Source organism: Mastigoproctus giganteus, chromosome 4, assembly GCF_048544385.1.
Source record: "Mastigoproctus giganteus isolate SK-2022 chromosome 4, ASM4854438v1, whole genome shotgun sequence".
NCBI classification, from domain to species: Eukaryota; Metazoa; Arthropoda; class Arachnida; order Uropygi; family Thelyphonidae; genus Mastigoproctus; species Mastigoproctus giganteus.
In genome coordinates, this window is record NC_143578.1 from 26,356,909 (window position 1) to 26,372,721 (window position 15,813).

A 15,813-nucleotide genomic window follows, 5' to 3' on the forward strand; every position below is an offset into this window, starting at 1 on the left:
ATTGAGACGAATCTATTCATGGCCTGAGATCTAGTCGTTGTCTTGTTTGCGATACGCATACAAACAGTTAGATGCAAGTAGACTGTCCGATCGGGCTAACCAGGTAGGTAAAGTGCCTGCCTGGGAACCCAAAGGTCGCGGGTTCGAATCCCGCCTCGGGCTTGGATCAGAGTAAAATGCAAAAACTTAGGGAGGTGCAATATGGCCACAGAAGCCGATGCACCAACAACTAACAAAAAAAAAAAAAAAAAAACAAACAAGTAGACTGTCTGTGTGAAACACTATCAAGAGATGGTTTGTGCGAAAATAAAGTGAACCTGAAAACCATAAAACGAAAATGATGACACTTGAAATAGTGGCTTTTAGTTTCAATTTACGCAGCCAGCAATATTGCCCATTTAATTATTTTGAAATATTGAGATTTTTTGTGTTGTGTTTATTTAGCATAAATTTATTAAATTCGTATTTCATAATTGCAACGTATTTGTAAACTGATAATATGGCCCCAAAAGAGCACAATAAAAAGAACAATTCAATTAAATTTTAACAAAAACCGCGGCGAAAATTTCAACGTCCGAGGTCTTGCAACCAATATTAAAATAAAAAATACTATTTTTCGCCGGGGGGGGGATTTTATTCCACCGGGAGTCAAACTCATCCCCGGTCATCCTCCTCCCGGATTAAACATGCCCCCCCCACACACACACTTTTGATCCCTCTTAGTCGACCGTCTAAAGTACGTACCCCAAACAATATCCCTGTGCCCTACCCTAGTTCTGTCAATATTCTATTATTTTTACAATTGTTTTAAATATTGTAAAATAACTGTTTTATAGTAAATTAAAAAGGACTGATATTATATTGGTATTTTTATCTGATCTCTGAAAAAAAGGTTTCTGTAAAATATTATTTGATACCTTAGAGTACTACTTCTGTAATTTGACGATAGAGGTCACGGATTATGTTTTCGGTGGTGGTTTGTTTTATATAAACGCTTTGCTTGTCTAGTAAACAAAAATTGTAAAATTAACATGTTATGGGTGTTCGAGTATAGACAGTTTATAATAATTTATTTCACCAAGCGGTTGAGCATCACACTTATACTGTAGAAATAATGAACCTAGCAAGTGAAGGAGGGGATCCTTCTAGTGGCGTTTTTTTCGTTAATTTTAATCAGGATTGCACGTATGTAATTTATACTATTTTCATACATTTTTATTTGATTCAGTTTACTAATTTATTATGAATTTTCTTAATATTAACAGTATCATAATATTACTTTCTGGTAAGAATTTGAAATGGGCGTTCATAAAATCAGCTGATGAAATGTTGGCTCTGGTTATAGTAACAAAAGATATTCTGGAGTATAAGTCGCCTTTGAAGCGCTGAAAAGTCAATATTTTAAGGTTGACTTTTAGGCAGAGTATAAAATCCTAACGTTGAATTAAAGGCAGTTGCTTAGGGTTAGAAATTTATTAATTAATACCAATAAATTTACGATTTAGGACATATATTTTGAAACAAATAAACTTTGTTCATTACATTGTTAAAACCAAAAATAATTTTTTTTTTTTGCATTAGTAGATGCATATTATGCAAGGAAGCAAGCTTATGTAGCATCAGCCAAAAAAAAACCATTTCACACATCTCTTCCCTCTAAACCTCTGCCCACTTCCTCCTTGACTTTATTTAAGCTATCAATTTCCACAATGACAGATGGAAGTTTGTTCCAGCAATGAACAACCCGATGGCTAAAGGCCAATTTCTGCATGGCTATTTAAGAAATGTCTTTGCTCAATTTGAATTTATGCCCACTCAGGTTTGTAATCTGAGCAAGAAGAAGAATCCGATCACAATTGATCCCGCTCAACCCATTCAGGGCTTTATACACCTCAATCAGATCACCTCGTAGGTGCTTAGTCTCCAGACACTGCAATTTGCAGAACTTAAGTCTTTCTTGGTAAGACCGCCCCTTTGTTCCCCCTCACCAATCTTGTTCCCCTTCTCTGAACTCACCCAAGTAACTCTACATATTTTCTAAAATGAGGCCTCCATACCTGTATGCAGTACTCAAGGTGGGGCCTGAACATTGCCTTATACAAAAGGATAATCACCTCCTTTTCCCTACTAGCAAAATTCCTGTAATCAGTGACCATACCCCAGGTCCTGCTCTGGCAACCTGTCTGCACTGTTCAGAAAACTTCATATCTGATTGCACAATTACTCCCAGGTCTTTTTCATTTTCTACCACCCTAAGAGTAATGTACCACACAGTTGGTACGTTACTCTGGGGTTACTTCTATCCATATGCAGTACTTTGCATTTGTCAATGTTAAACTTCAGTTGCCACTTCTCAGCCCATCTGTCCAACTTTTCTAGATCCTGTTATAGTAGCACACTGGCATTACTGTCATTAACAATCCAGTCAACCTTTGTATCATCTGCAAACTTCGACATTAAGCCTGATATACCTTTATCAATATCATTGATAAATATACAAACAATAGTGGGCCCAACACCGAACCCTGGGGGACTCCACGAATAACATTAATCCATGAAGAGAAGCATCCATTGATTACCACTCTGTCTTCTTCCACTCAACTACCCTTTTATCTATTGTAGCAACTTGCCCTTAATACCATACTGCTCCAATTTGTACTGTAGTCTTCCATGTATGACATTGTCAAAAGCTTTCCTGAAATCCAAGCATATGAAATCAAAATTAGTTTTTGAATCCGATTCATTTGTGACCACATTGTAGTATCCAATCAAATTTGTCAGACAAGAGTTTCTCTTAAAAAACCCATACTGTGGCTGAATTATTACTGCAGTCATGTCTAGGTGATCCTGCAATGCATCTTTAAACAGTGACTCCATTATTTTCCTCGGAACAGAAGTTAAACTAACTGGTCTGTAATTACTTGTTACTCTTAGATCCCCCCTTTGTGAATTGGTGATACATTTGCACATCTCCATCTCTTGATCTGGTTATCAGCAGTGATCATTCATGTATTAGGAATTTGCAGATAAAAGAACCACTAGGTGGCAATGATCACAGTGTACTGACGTGAGATTTACTTAAAGATTTAATTACCATCAGGGGTAAAGGAAAGGGTTTTTGCTTCCGTAAAGGCGAGTACAGTGGTCTCCGACGGTTCTTAAATTCTGTACAGTGGGATCAACTGACGATGTTACCAACAGTGAATTCTAAGTGGGAAGCATTCAAGGAATTAATCTTGGAAGCTACTAAAAGGTTCATACCTATTAAGAAATATTGTTCAGGGTTTAGGCCTAAATGGTTGTCAAATGAACTAATGAGACTCGTAACAGAGAAGAAAAATGCATGGGATGTATATAAATTATCAAGCGACTCAGAAGCCTATGGCAGATATAAGTTAATCTGTAATCAGGTCACAAAGGAGGTTCGGCAGGCAAAGGCAGATTACGAGAAATCCTTGGCAAAAGATGCTAAGAAAAACAGCAAGGATTTCTTTACTTATATAAACTCTAAAAGGAAGGGGATGAATCTGATTGGTCCACTTGACATCGATGGTTCGACTGTTGATGATCCTGCTCAGATAGCAAACAAACTGATTGAGTATTTTGCATCTACATTCACATGTGAGGAATTATTAAGGTTTGAAATTGGCAGAAGGTTATCAAATTGTAGCAGGATACTTAATGATTTTGTAATAGCTGAAAGCAAAGTGGAGGAGAAATTGTTGAAGTTAAACAAAAGAAAAGCACCTGGGGTGGATGGGATCTATCCAGTTATATTAAAGGAGGCGGCAAAGCAACTAAGCAAACCCTTAGCCATAATTATGAGAGCGTCCTTGGACTCAGGGGAGGTTCCCACGGACTGGAGATGTGCAAATGTATCCCCAATTCACAAAGGGGGATCGAAGGGTGACACGAGTAATTACAGACCAGTTAGTTTAACTTCTGTTCCTGGTAAAATAACGGAGTCACTTGTTAAAGATGCATTACAGGATCATCTAGACAAGACTGCAGCAATAATTCAGACACAGCATGGGTTTGTTAAGGGAAAGTCTTGTCTGACAAATTTGATAGGATATTATGATGTGGTTACAAAGGAACTGGATGCAAAAAATAATTTTGATATCATATATTTGGATTTCAGGAAAGCTTTTGACACTGTTGTGCATGGAAGACTATTGTACAAATTGGAGCAGAATGGTATTAAGGGTAAGTTGCTACAATGGATAAAAGGATGGTTAAGTGGGAGAAGACAGAGGGTGGTAATCATTGGGTGCTGCTCTTCTTGGAATAATGTTATTAGTGGGGTCCCACAGGGTTCGTTGTTAGGTCCACTGTTGTTTTGTATATTTATCAATGATATTGATGAAGGTATATCAGGCTTAATGTCGAAGTTTGCAGATGATACAAAGGTTGGCAGGGTTGTTAATGACAGTAATGGCAGTGTGCTACTGCAACAGGATCTGGATAATTTGGGCAGATGGGCTAAGAAGTGGCAACTGAAGTTTAACCTTGACAAATGCAAAGTACTGCATATGGGTAGAAGTAACCCCAGAGAAACATACCAACTGTGTGGTACTACACTTAAGGTGGTAGAAAATGAAAAAACCTGGGAGTAATTGTGCAGGCAGATATGAAGTTTTCTGAGCAATGCAGACAGGCTGCCAGGGCAGGTCATAGGGTTTTGTCAATGATATATAGGAATTTTACTAGCAGGGAAAAGGAGGTGATTATCCCTGTGTATAAGGCAATGGTCAGGCCACGCCTTGAGTATTGCGTACAGGTCTGGAGGCCTCATTTTAGGAAGGATGTAGATTTACTTGAGCGTGTACAGAGAAGGGCAACGAGATTGGTGAGGGGAATGAAGGGATCCTCTTATCAAGAGAGGCTTAAGTTCTGCAAATTGCAGTGGCTGGAGACTAGGCACCTGCACGGGGTGATCTGATTGAGGTATATAAGGCTTTGAATGGGTTGAGCACGCTGAATTCTGATGGGATCCTTCCACTTGTTCAGATTACGAACCTAAGGGGGGCATAAATTCAAATTAAGAAAGGACAGATGTAGAATAGATGTGCGGAAATTTGCCTTTAGAGAGCGGGTGGTTAATGGAACAAACTTCCATCTATCGTTGTGAAGTTGATAGGTTGAATAAATTTAAGGAGGAACTGGACAGGCATTTTGAGGGAATGGTGTGATTTTTTTTTTTTTTTTTTTTGCTGATGCTGTATAAGCTCATACACTTGCTTTCTTGCATCACATGCCACCACCACTACTACTACTATGGGTCTGCTTACTATCATTGCCACATCCTTTAATATAACAGATGCCTTTCTTATGTTTAACGTCAACAATTTCTCCTCCACTTAAGCACCCTGTTACAGTTTGATAAACTTCTGGCATTCTCCTCCCTTAATAACTCGTCCTGTGTGAATGTAGATGCAAAATACTCATTAAGTTTGTTTGCTATCTGAGCAGGATCATCAACAGTTGAACCATCGATATCAAGTGCACCAATCTGATTTACCCCCTTCCTTCTAGAGTTTATATAACTAAAGAAGTTCTTGCTGTTTTCCTTAGCATCCTTTGCCAAAGATTTCTTGTAATATGCCTTCGCTTTTGTAACCTCCTTTTTGACTTGATTACAGACTTTCTTATATCTATCATAGGCTTCTGTTTCGCGTGTTAATTTATATGGATCACATGCATTTTTCTTCTCTGCCTCAAGTCTCATTAGTTCATCTGATTTGTCATCAAAGATAGAATATCTTTGTCTGATGATAAACAGGCAAAGATATATCATATGAAGTTCTATGATACATATTAACAAAATATGATATATATTCCTAACAGAAAATGGAAGGAAGGGAAACCAAGGAAAACACCCAGCTAAGTTTGAGTGTATATGTAAACATGCATACATCTCCCAATTCATTGGGAATGCGTTGAGGTTTACATCCAAGCTCTGACTTTCTAAATTTTAATTTCCCATAGCAAATGCATTTCCATATTGAATTGTGTCCAGACACACCAGTTTTTAGCATAGTACTAAATAGGCAGCATAGATAGCTCGATTACATAATCAAAGCCTTTATTGTTGTCACCTTTGACGAGGTTTTGGTTTTGTGACCTTCAAAAGGAAATATTATATGTTGTTATGATTGCTTTCTTTACAATTTATTGTGTAGTGTAATAAAATGTGAGGCAAAGTTATAGTATCGAGTACTGGGTGAACCCTCCTGCTACTGTGACTTCACAACCTTCTATGTAGTAGTAGTAGTGGCATGTGATGCAAGAAAGCAAGTGTATGAGCTTATGCAGCATCAGCCAAAAAAAAAAATCGCACCATTCCCTCCAAATGCCTGTCCAGTTCCTCCTTAAATTTATTCAACCTATCAACTTCCATAACGACAGATGGAAGTTTGTTCCAGCAATTAACCACCCGCTGGCTAAAGGCAAATTTCCGTACATCTATTCTACAACTGTCTTTTCTTAATTTGAATTTATGTCCCCTTAGGTTCGTAATCTGAACAAGTGGAAGGATCCCATTAGAATTCAGCGTGCTCAACCCATTCAAGGCCTTATACACTTCAATTAGAACACCGTGCAGGTGCCTAGTCTCCAGCCACTGCAATTTGCAGAACTTAAGCCTCTCTTGGTAAGAGGATCCCTTCATTCCCCTCACCAATCTTGTTGCCCTTCTCTGTACACGCTCAAGTAAATCTACATCCTTCCTAAAATGAGGTCTCCAGACCTGTACGCAATACTCAAGGCGTGGCCTCACCATTGCCTTATACAGAGGGATAATCACCTCCTTTTCCCTGCTAGCAAAATTCCTATATATCATTGACAAAACCCCATGACCTGCCCTGGCAGCCTGTCTGCATTGCTCAGAAAACTTCATATCTGACTGCACAATTACTCCCAGGTCTTTTTCATTTTCTACCACCTTAAATGTAGTACCACACAGTTGGTACATTTCTCTGGGGTTACTTCTACCCATATGCAGTACTTTGCATTTGTCAAGGTTAAACTTCAGTTGCCATTTCTTAGCCCATCTGCCCAAATTATCTAGATCCTGTTGCAGTAGCACACTGCCATTACTGTCATTAACAACCGTGATGTGTTGTTAACTGGCAGCTGATTAGACACCAAGATTGTTGTGTCACATGTTTTACCGCTTTCTGATTGGAAGATATCACTGAAGATGGTATAGCCACTGGATCAACACTACTACCACATCCTGTTGTAGTGGCGAACATGTAGAAGATCATTCTTTTCTACGACTTCTTGTGGTGGAGGGGGACAAAAAGTGCCCTGGCCATGAGAATTAAAGATTTAATTCTAATATTGATTTTAATGTGGAAGAATTAAAAATTTGAATGTAATACTGATTACTATAATTGTTCACATCAATATCATTAGTCTATAAAAGTTCTGGTTTTCAAAATAAAATCATACATTAATAAAAGAATACTGACTGACATATTCAGAAACTATGACTGTCTTTATTTTAATGTAATCATTGCAGAAAAATTTAAAATAAAAGAGTAATATAACAATAATGACAAAAAATGGATTTGAAAGTTGTAACATAATGATAAAAAAACAAGGATTCTTTTTGCATATGTGAAGAATGAGGTTTCAAAATGCTTCTTCAGATGTTTCTCCCACTGCATAAATTCATCCAGATAACAGGCAACCATTTTTCAATGTCCCATTCATTTTTTAAAAACTCTTGGCTTTTTTCCATTAGTTTTTTATATGGTTGGTGTGAATCCCTGTATTTGGATCTTTAAAATTTCTACTGTGATTTACAGTCACAAAGATATAATTGTAATCCAGCAAATATTGGATATTTTGGTATGCTTTCCACTTGTTGGTTAGACCAGGGTTTGAGCCCGTCACCACCAAATACGGAGGATGCGGAAAGGTCAGGGAAAGACCACCGCATATCCCGGAGCAATATGGCCTTAGTTGCTAATGCTCCTAAAAACCAAATAACAAACAAACAATCCACTTGTTGGATACAATTATTGATCTGCCAGGTAATCCTAGGTGCTCACATCTGGTGAGTATGAGCTTGGCACATCCAGGGTCCTGAGCTGGATATTATCATTCTTCTCTTTCTTTGTGATTCCCTTCTACTTCTCTCTCTCTCTCTGCGTAATTCAGAAAATTTTTTTGGCTGGTGCAGCATTAGCCTCAGGCTTCCTTGCACCATATGGCTAATAATAATATAACATCGTTTATTGTAGGGAGCAAGGCGACACAGTCTCTTTTTTTCAACAAAGGCAGTGTACCCGTGTTTTAATTTAACTTTCAACATCATAGATTCCAAATATCCACCTTGGCTTCCCTGGATTTCTTTCCCAATTGTAGTTTGCCTTCACTAATAAGCAATTCATCGATCTGGTTTTTGTTAGTTGTTGGCGCATCGGCTTCTGTAGCCATATTGCACCTTCCAAGGTTTTTGCATTTTCTACTCTGATTCAAGCCTGAGGCGGGATTCGAACCCGCGACCTTTGGGTTGCCAGGCAGTCACTTTATCCACCCGGTCGGCATCGATCTGGTCCATGTGACCCAGGCCTCCTAATTTAATCAGTTCTTTCAGAAGCTTCCATGAACAAATGTCTAAAAAATTGATAATAGTCAACACCTGTCTACTTTACCAAGGACAAGTGCACTATTGTTATCGTGAGTGAAATTCTAGTTGCCCAAAAATACATTAAATATAGAATTTTGATTAATGAAATTTTCACACCTGTAAAATAACTATTTTTCAGAACTGATTGCTTCATCTGGCACTTTGAGCAATTGCCAGTTGAGACCACACAGCTCAGTTTTTGCTTGTAGTAAACTATATGGCCGATTACAAGGCAAGCATACTTCTTGTGAAATTAGATGGTGCTCTTAAAAATAACCAAGTATACTTGGTTATCTTTACAAATTTCATTTACCATAAAAAGATCCATATGAAATACTAAAAGTGAAATGAATAATGAATTACTGAAAAAACATGAGAAAGCACGCAAGAAAAAAAAAGAATACAACAATAAAGAACAGAAAGAAAAAAAATCACATGGCATCTTCAAATCGGAAAGTAGTAAAGTATATGGCAAAACAGGATGTATTCCAATGGCAGACAGCTCTGCCCTGTACTCAATAATAGAACTTTGCTAAGTGTGACGGTGAACTTTTAAAAGAAAGCAGAAATAATTGAATTGAAGAGTACACAGTGATTCTTAATATATAGTTTTCTTCACATCTAGTGTAATGGCACCAATACACAAGATGTGAAAGATGACTATAAAAAAGGTAGAGGCGTCAGCTTATACAGCAGAAAATTTTGAGGCAAAAACTAAAGGTTGAGTTATATTATACACAGAGTTGATTTATATGCTGGAATGTATAGCATCTTGTTTGCCAGCTGCTTTTGATTTCACTGATTTTTTTTTTTTTTTTTTTTTATTCTCCCATGAAATTAATATTCACAGGATTATCTTATAAAGAAAAAAAAAAAAAAGTGCCCAAACTGTACTTCAAATAAATATTCCATGGCAGTGCCTATGGAATATTTATTTGAATCCCACAAAAGAGGATAAAGAAAATATGTGAAGAGATCATGCAAATAGAATAGATGGGCTTCAGTTGGCAAATCTAGCTTGCAACAGAAGTGGAGACAGAGACTTGTATTGGTGCATTATAGACTAAAAACAAGCATTGGACTCTGTTAATTGAAGCTAATTTATACTTTAGCAGATAATGGATTTAATCTGGCATGCTAAATTTTTTAAATGAATATTACACTCACTACCATTCAATGTGATGAAATCCCCATCATGCGGGGCTGCTCCTTCTCTACCAACCTTTCAACATCTAGGAAATATCACAAAATATGGAATAGAGGGTCTGTTACAAATAGTTTTATCAGTGGAACCAACATATACCGAATCCATCTAACAGTCAATAAACAAAATTAATGTCTACACAAGTATGTAGCTTTACTACTAGTAATCCTAATAATGTAAAATATTTATTATACAAAGTCAGTCAATGGCAGAATATAGTAAGACTAATTGGCAAAAAACTCAGACCAGCTCTACAGATCAGTTGTGCAGGCCACCATACATTGTGGATCAGAATATTAGATAAAAAAATAAAAATAAAAAACAAAATCAGAGCCTTGAAGAGGAAATGTAGAATGTTGTAATAAACAGAACCAGCTGGACATAGAAGAGAACGTCGTGGGTAAAGTGCCTGCCTGGCAACCTAAAGGTCGCGGGTTTGAATCCCGCCTCGGGCTTGGATCAAAGTACTGCAAAAACCTTGGGAGGTGCATTATGGCCACAGAAGCTGATGCGCCAACAACTACCAAAACAAAAACAAAAAAAAAAAAGAGAGAGAACTGTCCTACAAAGAATCGGCCATTGAATTCATAAAGAACAACCAGTGAGCAGTTTCGTCATGGAATGATATATATGTGTGGAGTGATCTAGGACAGACAATGATACATATTCCTAACAGAGAGAACAGAAGGAAAGGAAACCAGGAAAGCAACCTAGCTAGAAAATATATAGAGTTTTGTCAGCCTCACAACTTTCTGAAATTTATTTTGCCTGGCAAATAACAGAGTATTGAAGGAGACATGTTCAAGAGCGATTTCTATTGGAATGAGCAGAAGCCTGGAAAACAAGATGCAGGATATTTCAGAGACTGCTGGGAGTCATTGCGGTACAAGTAAACACATGGGTTGTGTTAGGGTAGCTAAGAAAAAGAACAGGTGCATGTATACTTGTGTGAACACCAATGCTAGGAGTTTGGTATATAAATTTGATGAATTTGAGATATTGCTCAAAGCATCAAAGGCGGATATTGTTGGGATATCAGAGACGTGGTGTCACACAGATATAAGGAATGCAGAACTGGAATTTGGGGAGTACAACGTCTACAGACAGGATAGGAAGGGAGGAGGGGTTATGCTATTAGTTAAGAAACACATAAAATCCAAGGATATGAAGCCAGTCGACATCGCTGGACAGTGCAGTGTCGAGTCAGTTTGGTGTGACATAAGTATTGGGAGATCAAAATTGAGAGTTGGAGTGTGCTATAGCCCTAATGATTCTGATGAGTATAATAAGAAACTGTACAGGGAAATAGAGTGGGCCAGTAAATCAGAGAATCTTATAATGGGGGATTTTAATTTCCCAGATATTGACTGGAATTTGTGGGCTGGTCACTCACACACTAGCAAGGCTTTTGTGGATTTATTGGATGATTATTTTCTACATCAGCATGTTCGGGAGGCAACTAGAGAGAATAATACTCTTGATTTGATTATCAGTAGTGATTCTTCGTGCATTAAGAATCTGCAGATAGAGGAACCACTAGATGGCAGTGATCACTGTGTGCTGAAGTGGGATTTACTCAAAGAGGTAACTACCATCAGGGAAAAAGGGAAGGGTTATTGCTTTCGTAAAGGCAACTACGATGGTCTGAGACAGTAGCATTAGCATTAGTAGAGGCATATGATGCAAGAAAGCAAGCTTATTCAGCATCAGCAAAAAAAAACAAAAAAAAACACACCACTCCCATTTCACCCCTCCGTTCGTTCGAAATACCTGTCCAGTTGAGCCTTAAATTTGTTTAGGCTATCAACTTCAACAACAAGTGATGGAAGTCGGTTCCACCAACCAACCACCCGCTGGGCAAAGGCAAATTTCCGCACATCTATCCGACATCCGTCCTTCCTCAATTTGAATTTATGCCCTCTGAGCTGATTATTCTGAGCAAGATGAAGAATCCCATTGGCATTGAGCATGCTCAAACCATTCAAAGCCTTATACACCTCTATCAGATCACCTCGCCGGTGCCTAGTCTCCAGACTCTGTAATTTGCAAAACTTAAGCCTTTCTTCGTAAGAGCAACCCTTTGTTCCATTCACTAATCTTGTTGCCCTTCTCTGTACCCGTTCCAGCAGCTCTACATCCTTCTTGAAATGAGGCCTCCAGACCTGTATACAGTACTCAAGATGTGGCCTAACCATTGCCTTATACAAGGGAATAATCACCTCCTTATCTCTGCTAGAAAAATTCCTGTATATCATTGACAAGACACCATGAGCTACTCTTGCAGCTCGTCTGCACTGCTCAGAGAACTTCATATCTGCCTGCACAATTACCCCCAGGTCCTTTTCATTCTCCACCACTGTCAGTATAGTACCGCAGAGTTGATACGTTGCTCTGGGGTTATTGTTTCCCATATGTAGTACTTTACATTTGTCAATGTTAAACTTCATTTGCCACCTCTCAGCCCATCTGTTCAACCTTTCCAGATCCTGTTGCAGCAGCATAGCGTCAGTGGTGTCCTTAACAACCCTGCCGACCTTTGTATCATCTGCAAATTTGGACATTAAACTTGATATCCCATCATCAATATCATTCATAAACACCGAAAACAACAACGGACCCAACACTGAACCCTGAGGAACTCCACTAATAACATTAGTCCATGTTGAGCAGTGTCCATTGATTACCACTCTCTGTCTTCTGCCACTCAACCATCCCCTTATCCATAGCAGCAATTTGCCTCCAATGCCACACTGCTCCAATTTGTGCAGCAGTCTTCCATGTGCAACAGTATCAAATCCTTTCTAAGATCCAAATATATAATATCAAAGTTATTCCCTGCATCCAGTTCTTTTGTGACTACATCATAGTATCCAATCAAATTGGTCAGGCAAGACCTGCCCTTCACAAAACCATGCTGCGTCTGAGCTATAACTGAATTCTTGTCTAGATGATCCTGCAGTGCTTCTTTAACTAGTGCCTCCATTAATTTTCCTGGAACAGAAGTTAAACTCACAGGTCTATAATTACTTGTGTCAGCCTTTGATCCTACTTTGTGAATTGGGGTTACATTTGCACATCTCCAGTCTATGGGTACCTCCCCTGAGTCCAAAGAAGCTCTCATAATTATGGCTAGGGGTTTGCTTACCTCCTTTGCTGCCTCCTTTAATATAACTGGATAGATCCCATCCACCCCAGGTGCCTTTTTTATGTTTATCCTCAACAATCTCTCCTCCACTTTCCTCTCAGTTATTACAAAATCATCCAGCTCACTTTTTATGTTTATCCTCAACAATCTCTCCTCCACTTTCCTCTCAGTTATTACAAAATTATCCAGCTCACATATTGTTAAAGGTTTAGGCCTAAATGGATGTCAGATGAACTAATGAGGCATATAACAGAGAAGAAAAATGCTTGGGATACATATAAATTAACACGTGACACAGAAGCCTATGATAGATATAAGTTGATCTGTAACCAACTTACAAAGGAGGTTAGGCAGGCGAAGGCAGATTATGATAAATCTTTGGCAAAGGATGCAAAGAAAAACGGAAAAGAGTTCTTTTCTTATGTAAACTCTAGAAGGAAAGGGATGAATCAGATTGGTCCACTTGATATCGATGGTTCAACTGTTGATGATCCTGCCCAGGTAGCTAACAAACTAAATGAATATTTTGCATCAACATTCACACATGAGGATTTATTCAGCGAGGGGAATGCCAGAGGTGTATTCAACTCTGGCAGTAAGCTAGAGAATCTTGTAATAACTGAGAGTAAAGTGGAGGAGAAATTGTTGAAGATAAACACAAGAAAGGCACCTGGGGTGGATGGGATCTATCCAGTTATATTAAAGGAGGCAGCAAAGGAAGTAAGTAAACCCTTAGCCATAATTATGAGAGCTTCCTTGGACTCAGGGGAAGTACCCATGGACTGGATATGTGGAAATGTGACCCCAATTCACAAAGGAGGATCAAAGGCTGACACATGTAATTATAGACCTGTGAGTTTAACTTCTGTTCCAGGAAAATTAATGGAGGCACTGGTTAAAGAAGCATTGCAGGATCATCTAGACAAAACTTCAGTTATAGCTCGGACACAGCATGGTATTGTTAAGGGGAAGTTTTGCCTGGCCAATTTGATTGGATACTATGATGCAATCACAAAAGAACTGGATGCAGGGAATAACTTTGATATTATATACTTGGATCTTAGAAAGGCTTTTGATACTGTTGCACATGGAAGGCTGCTGCACAAATTGGAGCAGTGTGGCATTTGAGGCAAATTGCTGCTGTGGGTAAAGGAGTGGTTGAGGGGGAGAAGACAGAGAGTGGTAATCAATGGACACTGCTCATTGTTGACTAATGTTATTAGTGGAATCCCTCAGGGTTCAGTGTTGGGTCCATTATTGTTTTCTGTATTTATAAATAATATTGATGATGGTATATCAAGCTTAATGTCCAAGTTTTCAGACGATACAAAAGTTTTCAGTGTTGTTAAGTACACTACTAACGCTATGCTGCTGCAACAGGATCTGGAAAGGTTGAGCAGATGGGCTGAGAGGTGGCAAATGAAGTTTAACATTGACAAATGTAAAGTACTACATATGGGAAACAGCAACCCCAGAGCAATGTATCAACTCTGTGGTAATACACTGACGGTGGTAGAGAATGAAAATGACCTGGGGGTAATTGTTCAGGCAGATATAAGTTCTCTGAACAGTGCAGACGGGCTACAAGAGTAGCTCATGGTTTCTTATCAATGATATACAGGAATATTTCTATCAGGGATAAGGAGGTGATTATTCCCTTGCATAAGGCTATGGTCAGGCCACACGTTGAGTACTGTATATAGGTCTGGAGGCCTCATTTCAAGAAGGATGTAGAGCTACTGGAACGAGTACAGAGAAGGGCAACAAGGTTATGAATGGAACAAAGGGTTGCTCTTACGAAGAAAGGCTTAAGTTTTGCAAATTACAGTGTCTGGAGACTAGGCACCGGCGAGGTGATCTGATAGAGGTGTATAAAGCCTTGAATGGTTTGAGCGTGCTCAGAATAATCACCTGAGAGGGCATAAATTCAAATCGAGGAAAGACAGATGTAGGATAGATGTTCAGAAATTTGTCTTTAGCCAGCGGGTAGTTGGTTGGTGGAACAGACTTCCATCCCTTGTTATGGAAGTTTATAACCTAAATAAATTTAAGGCTCAGCTGGACAGGTATTTCGAACGAATGGAGGGGTGAAGTGGAAGTTTATTTATTTTTTTTTCTGACTGATGCAGCATAAGCTTGCTTTCTTGCATCATATGCCTCTACTAATGCTAATGCTAAATTCCACTACCTTAGGATGAATGAGAAGAAGAAGAATCACAAGTTCATATTCAAAACATACCCACTGCCTTATATAATAATTGAGCTTGAAAGAGGCAGGAGAACGGCATCCAAAATGCCTACTAATGCAGTGGTCAGTAACTTTTGTTTTTTTATGGGCTAGTCTATGGTTTCTGCAACATGTGATATGTACGAGGTTGTGAATAAAGTTTCTGGAATGATGCAATAAAAAGAACAAAAAGTTGGAGCTCAAAAATTGTTTTATTTTTATTCAAAGTAATCGCAACCTGATTGAATACACTTATTCCATGATTCTAAAAGTGTCTGAAAAAGAGTCAGTGAAGGCATCCAAAGAGATGCTCAGTTTGGCAGTTACATTTTTCTTTATGCTCTCAACATCTTGAAATCTCTGTCCTTTGAGGATGGTTTCCACCTTGGGAAAGATGAAGAGGTTCACTGGTGTTAGTCAGAATAGCAGTTTGGATGGTTGAATTACGTGCCATGTTTCATCAGAAATGTCTTCACAGGTGCAGAATGGGCAGAGGCGTTATTGTGCAACTCACTACCATTCAATGTGATGAAATCCCCATCATGCGGGGGTGCTCCTTCTCTACCAACCTTTCTCTACCAAGCTGCCTTTCTCTT

At 38.6% G+C, this 15,813-nt stretch overlaps 1 protein-coding gene across 3 annotated transcripts in view; it reads left to right on the plus strand.

Annotated features, from left to right (window-relative positions):
- Positions 1–1,005: 1,005 nt before the first annotated feature.
- The window catches only part of Atg18a (Autophagy-related 18a), a 541,369-nt gene continuing 526,561 nt past the window's right edge, over positions 1,006–15,813 (plus strand). For all 3 annotated transcript variants that reach the window (XM_090372601.1, XM_090372603.1, XM_090372602.1), the window contains exon 1: positions 1,006–1,185. In XM_090372601.1, coding sequence (XP_090228727.1) covers positions 1,115–1,185 — 71 coding nt within the window. In that variant the 5' untranslated portion in view covers positions 1,006–1,114. The remainder of the gene's footprint in view (positions 1,186–15,813) is intronic.